The 10,161-nt window shown below is 32.6% G+C and overlaps 2 protein-coding genes across 2 annotated transcripts in view; both read left to right on the top strand.

The window, feature by feature from the left end:
• Positions 1-5,078, top strand: part of LOC132052107 (putative late blight resistance protein homolog R1B-16) — a 22,539-nt gene extending 17,461 nt beyond the window's left edge. Inside the window, exon 3 of the mRNA XM_059443479.1 lies at positions 2,455-5,078. Within this exon, the coding sequence (XP_059299462.1) occupies positions 3,258-4,070 (813 nt within the window). The 5' untranslated portion in view covers positions 2,455-3,257 and the 3' untranslated portion in view covers positions 4,071-5,078. The remainder of the gene's footprint in view (positions 1-2,454) is intronic.
• On the top strand, positions 2,533-3,223 carry LOC132053900 (putative late blight resistance protein homolog R1A-3). Its single transcript, XM_059445993.1, has 2 exons — positions 2,533-3,129; positions 3,173-3,223. Exons 1-2 carry the CDS (start codon positions 2,533-2,535, stop codon positions 3,221-3,223), a joined length of 648 nt encoding a protein of 215 aa, XP_059301976.1.
• Positions 5,079-10,161: the final 5,083 nt, after the last annotated feature.

Genomic DNA, 10,161 nt, shown 5'->3' with positions numbered 1-10,161 from the left:
CGTTTTTTTTCATTTGGTCCATTTTAGGCGAACAAAGACGAAATCTTTAGATGAAAGGTGCAACCGAGATCAAAGACCCTATTACCCAAATTCCCACGGTGGGCCAAACGTTTTCCCAAAGAAATTGGATAATAAGTTGGATTTGTAAATGAGGTAAAGGATAAGTGGCACTTTAATCTATTCTTTGATGAACAAAAGATATACGTGTATATTTTGCTTATAAACGACTTAAGTAGTGAATGAGTTGATATGTTAAAAGTTGGGCAAAGATGTTGGGGTTTATATATTTGAGCTAAGATTTTACTATATATTCCGTGCAATGTTGAATGAAATGATTCAATAAATTATTTAAGCTGTAAACCGGACCAAAATCTGAAGAAATCAAAGCGAGAGAGAATTTTAATATATATATTTCTAATACAAAACTCTTGGATCTCAGCCAACCCTCAAAAATACGGAAATGCCCCTATTTATAGTTTTTCTGGCGGGCCTTCTATACATCACAGCCCCTTTGGATAAAGAAAACCTAATATGAATAAGGCTAGGTCGCACGGTCCGACACCCGTACGATCGTCAGCGTTGCGGTGGCAACAAGATTATCACACGTGGCGGGCGAATAGCCCGATTATCCGGACCAACGGCGACGATCGAATGGACACGAAGAAACCGGACTAACGGTACACGACCGATTCCGCTAATATTTGAACCGGGCAAATGGCCACGGTCGACTCGGCTATGGAGGACCGACCAACTACTCTGGTTGAACCGACACGACGACTTTAATCAAAACTTCTAAATTTCAAGCGCTATTGTTTGCCTTCTTTCCTTTTATGTCCCAAGCCAGACCGACAAACGTTATCCGATTTTTACCGTATACAATAATGAATAATAAACCACTGATTATTTTTTGTCGACGTAACACATATGAAACGCTCTATTGAAGATTACTGGACAAAATAGTACTGGGAGATCCAATATCCCCAGCAGAATACCTTTTTTACAATTGAATCTTCCAAAGTGGCTATAAAGGGGTGCTCAAAACAACCTTAAAAGTGTCGGGTTCAAAATTTGCCCCGCTACAGTGTTACAATACACATTTTTTTGGTTTCATTCGGCAGGTTGACGCTATAGCTGCACACGAAGTTATTTGTTTACGCTCCACCTAGTTAATAAAGGATAAAGTCTTAGAAAGTCGCAACCAAATCTAAAGAACTCTAAGTAGAATTACAGACGGCAAGAAAGTTTAGTAGGGGGTGCATTAAATTTCTGTTTAATTTTGCATTACTCTGTTTTGTTTTTTTGTTCGGTTTTCTATCCTTTTTCAGTTTAGCCTTTTTAGTTTGGTGTTTCAATTTTTTGATTATGTCATATAAAATAATATGAATCTAATATAATCGAAAAAACATATTTGAATGACGAAAACAAGAATATCTATTAGTCTCTCCATTCCTATTTATGTAGCAACATTTTCTTTTTAGTCTGTTCTAAAAAAAAGGACAAATTTTAAAGTTTAGAAATAATTTAAGTTAAACTTCTCTTTTTAATCCTAATCAAAACTTGGAAAAAGAGAATATCAGATGACAAAAATTTTAAAGTTTAGAAATAATTTAAGTATTTTTTAAACTTCTTTTAATGACCGAATCGAAGAAAAATAAAAACCCGACTAGTGGTTTGGGAGATTAAAGAAAAAATAGATAATTAGTTTGGTTTTGGTTTTTAGCTAAAAAATGAACCAAAAATATGTTAAAAATATTTATTTGTAATGTAATTTATAAATATTTCTTAAATTTTTTTTGTGGTTTTTATTTATTATCATATTATTGAAATGTCAATAAGTTTTAATTATATGTGCGTATTTTTTAAGACACTTCCATTTGCATAATTGGTTTAGAGAGATGGAAACTAATACTGTACTTATTTTATCATGACTTAGTAAAAGGGCTTATTAATTCAATATTTTTTTCGATTTTATTATCTACAAAAAAAATAAGTTATCACACTTAATTATATAGACAGGCAAGGAGGGGAACGGAAAAAAAAACCCGAGAAAATCCGAGGTTGAAAAATCTGAATTTTATTGGTTTGGTTTAGTGTAATTTTTATTGGTTTGATAGATCCACGTATCACCCTACATCCTAAGATGGAAACAACTCCAGTGATTCTTTTTCTTCCTTAAAAAAAATCACACACAGAGGCAAGGAAAGAATTATATATCCAGTGACTGAAAGAAAATATCCAGTAGAGGTAAAAGTGTAATGTTTACCGTATAAATTAAGATTTTGGAGACCGTAGGGGTTAGGGGGTTTATTCCTTTCATTCATCTTGATTATATATTGGTGGCCTTTGGACACATGAGACTTTACATATGACATTACTTTGTACAATTCTTTGGTTTGGTTTTTTTCTCTAAATTGTGAAGACTGTTAATGTTTGTATTCATTTCTTTTATGAAAGGTGACCGAGCAATTATCTCAAGGAAGTTGGGTTGTAGTTCGTGAAAGACTCCAATTAGCGTAGTTTTGAACAATTGATATGGAGGTTGTTGAGACGTGTGAAAAAAGAACTCTTTCTTCTGTGGAGCCTTCCACCGAACGTAGTTTTCCATCAATTGATGAGGAAGTTGTGGGTTTTGTGGAAGATGCAGAAAATATAATGCAGAAATTGACTGGAGGAACAAAGGATATGGATGTCCTCTCAATCTATGGAATGCCAGGACTCGGGAAAACAACTTTGGCCGGGAAAGTGTATAACAATCCTTCCATTGTTAATCGCTTTGATGTTAGAGTATGGTGTTCTGTTTCGCAAACATATGATAGGAGGACATTGTTGGTTGAGATTTTCAAACAAACAACACATGATAAGAGCGAAATTAAAGAGGACGTTGACGTCATAGCTGACATGTTGCAGAAGGCTCTAATAGGCAGAAGATACCTCATTGTATTAGATGATATATGGGAAGTTGAGGCATGGGAAGATGTAGGATTATGTTTCCCTAATAATGAAAAAGGAAGTAGAGTAATAGTAACAACTCGAATTGAAGAAGTGGCTAAGAATCTTCAGCACCGCAGTGATCCTTATTCTCTTAGATTTCTAACAGTGGAAGAGAGTTGGGAATTATTGAAGAAGAAAGTATTTCGAGGAGAGACTTGTCCCTTGAATCTAGTGGAAGCAGGGTTACAAGTTGCCGAACATTGTAAGGGATTGCCTCTTGTCGTTGTCCTGATTTCTGGAATTATTGCGAAGAAATTATTGCGAAAATGGAAAGAGAAGCGTCCTTGTGGCTTGAGGTTGCAAATGACTTAAGTTCTTATGTCTTAGAAGAGCAGAGCATGAAGGTGATACAAACAAGTTATGACCATTTAGGAAACCACTTAAAGCCTTGTCTTCTTTACATGGGCTTGTTTCCAGAAGACTTTGAGATTCCAGTGTATGATTTGCTGAAGTTGTGGATAGCTGAAGAGTTTGTATTGAATGCCGAAACAGAGAACATGGAGGAAGCATCTAGAGTTTGCTTGAGCAATCTACTTAATAGAAGCCTTGTAATGGTCTCTAGAAAGAAATTCAATGGTGATATAGAAAGCTGCATACTTCATGATGTAGTGCGTGAGTTTTGCTTGAGAAAACTTAAAGAAGAGAAGTTTATGCAGCTTATTGTGCCATACAGTCCATATCAGCATTCATGTCCTACGGAATCACGGTTATGCATTTATATGCATGATGATCTTGATAAACAATTAGATCATGCTGATTATCAGCTGAATAAGGTTCCAATGTTCCAGTCTGCCGAGGAAGCAGAGTCTTTGGAGTTAATTGCTCATCCAGAATTCAACAAATGGGGTAACCGATCAGATCCTTTATCTTTACTTGTTAAGTTAAGATTTGTTCGGGTGTTGAATTTGATGTATGTGGAATTGCCAAATTCTTGGGCTACTGCAATATCGTCGTTCCCTCACTTAAGGTACCTTGCACTTCGTGTCAAACACTTTGAATTCAAGTGGATATCGCACCTACACAATCTTCAAACTCTTAGAGATTATATCAGAAGAGACATTATACCCACGGGCTGCTAATTTATGGGAAATGAGGAAGCTAAGGCATGTGAAGATATATGATTTTTCCTTATGGGAAGACAATCACCAGGAATTTTTTGAAGAATCTTCACCAACTATGCTAGAGAACTTGAAGACATTTGGCAATTATTATATACAAGACGTGGATGATATGGCTCGAAGATTCTGGTGGAGGTTTCCGAATATTGAAGAACTCGAACTCTGGATTTTTGATGTACCTAAGTTTCCTTTGTTTCCCATAGTGGAAGTTCATACTCGGCTTCTATCTCTTGATCTGGTCATGATCCCTTATGGATTCTGGGATTCAGTTGGATGGGAGAGCTACTGTGTCTTCCCTTCAAATCTTAGGCATTTGAGAATTGCGGCTATTTCTTAACGAAAGAACTAGTTTCAAACATCGCAACATTGCAGAAGCTTGAGAGTCTCGAATTAGTGGGTGGATTTCATGCCCAGGAAGAATACCGGTGCTGGGACGTCACAGATGTTGTGTTCCCTGCACTCAAATACTTGAAATTACGATTTGTGTGGATGGATGAATGGAAAGCTTCAGAGGAATCCTTTCCTGTGCTTGAGAAGCTATATATAACATGGGGTTACTCCTACAAGGCGATCCCTCCTTGCTTTGCGGATATTCCAACACTACGGTTTATTAAACTGGATAACTGCAATGATTCGCTTAGGGATTCAGCTATGAATATTAAAAAAGAAATAGAAGAGGACACTGGATGTGACCGTCTCCAAGTTCTTTAACTTCTTGCATCTGATATGGAAAATAATTTTTTTAGTAACTTGTGTCTTGCCGCATAATACTACTCTCTAAGTCCTATTTTAAGTGTCTTAATTTAACTAGACACGGAGTTTAAGAAATAAATAGAAACTTTTAAATCTTGTGATCCTAAATTAAAGACGTGTATAATATATTAAAATGTTATTTGAATCTTGTAGTTATAAACTTGTCATGTATAATGTTTGAATTGTCAATTTACTTAATACAGAAAGAGGCACACTTTTTGAGACATATCAAAAGATAAGTAAGACACTTAGATTGGATTGCAGGGAATACTAGTTTTAGTAACTTGTCTTTTATACTTATACTATTGGGTGTCTATAATACTCTTGATTTTTTATCTAAAACCCCTTGAAGGGCCTAGGCCCTAGTGGTATCGAGAGCGATTTATTATCTTTGTGGCATGTGAGTGCAAAAGTAAACAGCAGCTGCCTGGCATTTTTAATTTATTGATTTATTAATTACTAGTGAACTTTGTCCGCGTTTCGCGCCGTCCTGAAACCTCCTTAAATTTGAAAAATAATATATTTTTTAATACTTGCATGAGTATTAAAATAACTAAAAAGTGGGGTAGAATTTTCGAAAAGCTAAAAAATATTTTGGATAGTCTTTGAAGAATATAAATATACAAGTCATAACTTCAACCCAAAAATATTTTCCCCGCAAAACTGAATTTTTCTAAAATTAACCAAAAGTCATGTCATGAAAACATTAATTATATTGCTTTATAATGGCACAAAAATGGTTTCTAACCAATCTAAGAAAAAAAAAATATTATTACTGAGGAAAGCAAAAAAGGGTAAACACAAAAATATTATTACTGAGGAAAGCAAAAAAAGTTAAACACAAAGAGACCTTGACCATTCTCATTTTGAAACCAAAAATTAATGTGCATCTATATTCACAGCCACATTAAAAAAAGAAAAAAACCACATACATAACAACATTAAAATTGAAATTTTGGACCCATAAATTCATAAAGAGATCGTAACATACAACTCACACTTCTTTTCATCACCTAAAATAGTCCAATCACATTTTCATGAGCTTCTTGTTAGTTCAAGATATGAAAGAAATACAATCAATTAAGTAGTGGAATGGCAGGGAATGTCATTAATTCCTATAATGTAAATTTTAATTATGCTCATATGTTATAACTCTTTATTGATCTTACAATTCTTTATTTCCTTCCTTCATTACAGCATAAATTAAATGTTATTAGTTCTTATACTGTAAATTTTTATCATGCTCATATGTTACTACTCTTACAGCTCTTTATTTCTTTTTGGTAACTAAGCATTCCATTTCATTAATATTCAAGTGCAACATTACATAACCAACTCTTTATTTCCTTCCTTCATTCCAGCAATAAATATTTATCAATTATAAAAATAAAAATAAAAAGGTGAAAACCAAACAATGAGGAAACGGGTTAAAAATTGAGAAAAGAAGATACACAGAATTTAGTTGATAAAGAAAAGATAGAATCTGAACTGCCAAAAATAAAAAACCAACTGTATATCCTAAGATCAAAATAAAATTTCAAACTAATAAGAAAAACTTACATATGAAAAAAATTAAACAGAAAACAAATGCAAATTACACGATCTTGCCTTCCTTTCCTATTTAAATGATATTCATAAATAATATGTCAATGTGTAATAATATTATGCAAGTTCCTTGAAAAATTCATGGACGTAATATAAGATAAACTTGAAGTTCTAGTTGAGGCTTGGGGGATATAGTTGATCGTTATTACCTCCGTCAATTTATCAAATAAGTGTAACAATAAAATAAAAAAAAATAAAAAAAAACGCCAAGTAGTATGAAAAGAGAATTTAATGGAGTACATAAATTGACGATAAAATACTAAATAAATAGCTAATATTTTCACATATAATTTTACTTAGCTTAATCCATTGTGCGGCAAGGCAAACATTATGAAGAGCTAAAAGCTTAATCCTTTCATATATTGTACAAAGATTATGGCACTTATTTTTGGGTAAAGAAATCTGCTATTCTCTTTTTTTTTTTTCATTTTACTTTTATTCTTCTGTTACCTTGTATTTAAAAGTCCAAAGTGTCTAATTACAATGGATTAAGCTAATAAATATGTCTGGAAGTATGCCTCAGTATATTTTGTTCTTAGAATTATGTGTTTAAAACAAATGCCATGATATCACTTAGAAAGTCTATTTCAGATTCACGAGAGTGAATGCACCTTTTTTTATAACATGAAGAAAATCAAATAAACACATTATTCATAGAAAAAAAGCACATATTTCTCGTAAAACTCGTTTCAGTCGAACTAAAACAAAGTACTATTTAATTGCTAAATAGGGACCTTGCCAGTTGAAAAATTATAAAAATAATTTATGCTCCAAACCTGTAAAGTTGGTCATAGAAAAATAATAGGTTGCCTTGCTCCTTGGCACATCTGCTTGTGCCATAATCAAATCAATATCTCAAGGTTCAACTCCCGTTGCTCTTCTTCATCAATCTCAGATTAGCCTCCATAACTTTGAGTACGTAAAACATAGTTGGGTAGCATATAAAAATGATCTAATAAAGAATATGAAAGGTTGTAGTAGTAACTGGGGCATTTAATTGAGGCATTCAAATATTGACTCTTTAGTACTTCTACCGTAAGGAATATGAAGATTAGCAATAATTGAGATATTTATTTTACAATAAGATAAATAAAATAAGAGAGAAAAAGGCAAAAAAAGGAGAAAAAGGATACATAGGAATGGAGGTCATAGAGAGGTGCCACATCACCTTGGCTATGCCTAGCTTTATATTATATTAGAGAAATCATCCGCGCTTTGCGCGAAGCGCGGTCTTTAAGACATAAACACGTCATTCTACTCTTTCTTATTTAATTATAGCTCAATTTAATAATCATAAGACAACTAAAATTAAATAGAATGAGAAAAGTGACTTACTACTGTATAGATCAGCAAGAACTTTTACATCAAAAATCTAAAATTGAAGTGAAATAAACTTTGGCACAAAATAACATTAAAAATGAATATTTGCCTAAAATCTCTGCATTATGCAGAATTATTTATCTAATATAATTTTTTTAATATATGAAAAAACAATAAAAGAAAATAACCAATTGATTTATGTGAAAAGAACGAATAAGACGTCGATAAAAAACCAAAGAGTTTCTCGTATAAGAATTTTGAATAGCATACAATTTTTTTTTTTGTGGGTATTTTTAACTATGGCATATAGTCTTTAAGAGCTAAATATTACACACAACATTCTCAATGATTATTTTACTTTCAATAGTGACATAATTACTAAGATATTTCTATTGATTCTCATTTACAATTATATTTGTAATTGTACAATTAGTGATTTTGGGATGTAAGATCCTTAAAGTATTTTGGGACGCTTGTAACGCTCTTTTGGTTATTTGTTTAGTCTTATCCATTAATTTCTTATCCCTTATTGCTTAGGCTTTAGACAAATAATTATATAGTGAGTCTAATAGTTAGTAGTAATATATTTGGAAAATAGAAAAAGGAACATGCTGCTATTTATAGTTACAAATAAAGATAGAGTAGAATATCATACTAAAGAGGAAATTGGATTAACCTGCGAAATTCCGACTGCCTTTGTATGCGTTCAAGTCGCCAATATTTTTGTCATTCTGAGATCTCTCCTCCTCGTCCTCTAAATTCGCTTTTGAGGAGCTTTCTCATTCCTGTTTTTTTCTTCTTCCTTTCTTGTTATTTTTCTCTTCTTTTATAGTGTCGTTGTTTAGTAAAGTGCATCTTCCTCTTAAAGCACGAGAGTAAGTTCTAGCCTCCTATTTTATTTCATTGTTAACATTCTTAGTAACTCTTTCGTCATATAGAAACCACTTCAAACATATTTTAGAAAATACCATGTCTCATTCAAAAGAAATGTTTTACTGTAAATTAAAAAGCAATACGTAAAACATTTCTTTCAACTTCTTCCATTGTAGTTGCCACAAAAAACAACAATAACAACATACCCTATGTAATTCCACCGAAATCATGAAATGAAATATCATAATGTTGCAATATTGTTGTGTCATCTATATTGGGGGTAGAAATAAATATTAAGAAAAGCAATTTGTTAAAACATAAAATGGTATCATGGTTACCAATTAAGTCGCTAAAAGATCCTTGAAAGATCGATTTCAACCATCTCTGCTACTTCCATTGATAGAAGTTGCACCGCCACCTCCGCATTCTACCGCTTCCACCGGCGTCTCAATAATGGATATTTCACAGACACTATTGTGTCACTTTCTTTTCAGAATTTTTTGACTAGTTAATACACCGTTCACGATATTTGCAGAGGATGTAACATAGTGGCTTTTAACAACATGTATGGGTCTGACTTGGTATTCGATGATAACCACTGCCAATGAAACCGCAGTCCAAGTTATATATGAAGTACTAATTTACTGCACCATAGGAAAATTGTCACAGAGAGGTTTTGAACCTAGTTGAAGAAACAACTTCTATTGCAAGGGTGTGTTTTTTGGCATTTTAGGAGAAATGAATTAATTAAATAGTACTAAATGAGGGATAGGTGAAGAAACGGTTATTTCTATATAGTGTTGTGTCTTTTGGTTTTTTTTTTTTAAATGAATTAGTAAATGAAAAGAATGAGTGAGGAAAACCAAAAAAGTGAGAAAATAGATAAACGCATTTCTTGATCATAGAGAGCGCCAGGCCATCGGGCTTTTGCCTGCTTTTATATATATGATATATGATTTTTATGTCTTTTTTGTTCCTTTTTCTCTTCACTCTCTTGTTTTCTTATTTAATTTTTTTGATTTAGTTTTTCTTCTTCTTTGAAACCCAATATTTTTTAGTGTGAAACCCTATTACTTTTGATAGGTGAAAGGGGTGAATTTTTAAAGTTTATTTTTTTATAAAGTAATAGGAGTAAAGTTTTTTGATAAACTAGAGCTTATAAAAAATTTGAATCCTCTAAAAAGTTGGAGCGTCTTTTAAATTATTCCTTGGTTCGCGTTTTAATATATCAATTTTTAATTCATTTGAATTATTTTCTTGGTGTTACTGTTATTTTAGGAATATGAGGTTTTAACTGATTACTATTTGGTTTCATAAAAGAAGCAAAAAATCGAGAAAATTAAATAAGGTGGTCTTAATGTACTTCCCTAGTGGCAACTATGCATTATGCGATCGATACCTATAGCATAATGCCATAGACACTGTTCGAGAAAGGATTTAACTAAACATATTTAGATCATTCACTCATATAACTTTTTGGCATTTGTTCTCTAAGTCGTGC

The sequence above is a fragment of the Lycium ferocissimum genome, chromosome 4 (genome assembly GCF_029784015.1).
Source record: "Lycium ferocissimum isolate CSIRO_LF1 chromosome 4, AGI_CSIRO_Lferr_CH_V1, whole genome shotgun sequence".
Classification (NCBI taxonomy): domain Eukaryota; kingdom Viridiplantae; phylum Streptophyta; class Magnoliopsida; order Solanales; family Solanaceae; genus Lycium; species Lycium ferocissimum.
Note: the sequence above shows the minus strand (reverse complement) of the source record. Positions and strands in the feature narration are given on the sequence as shown.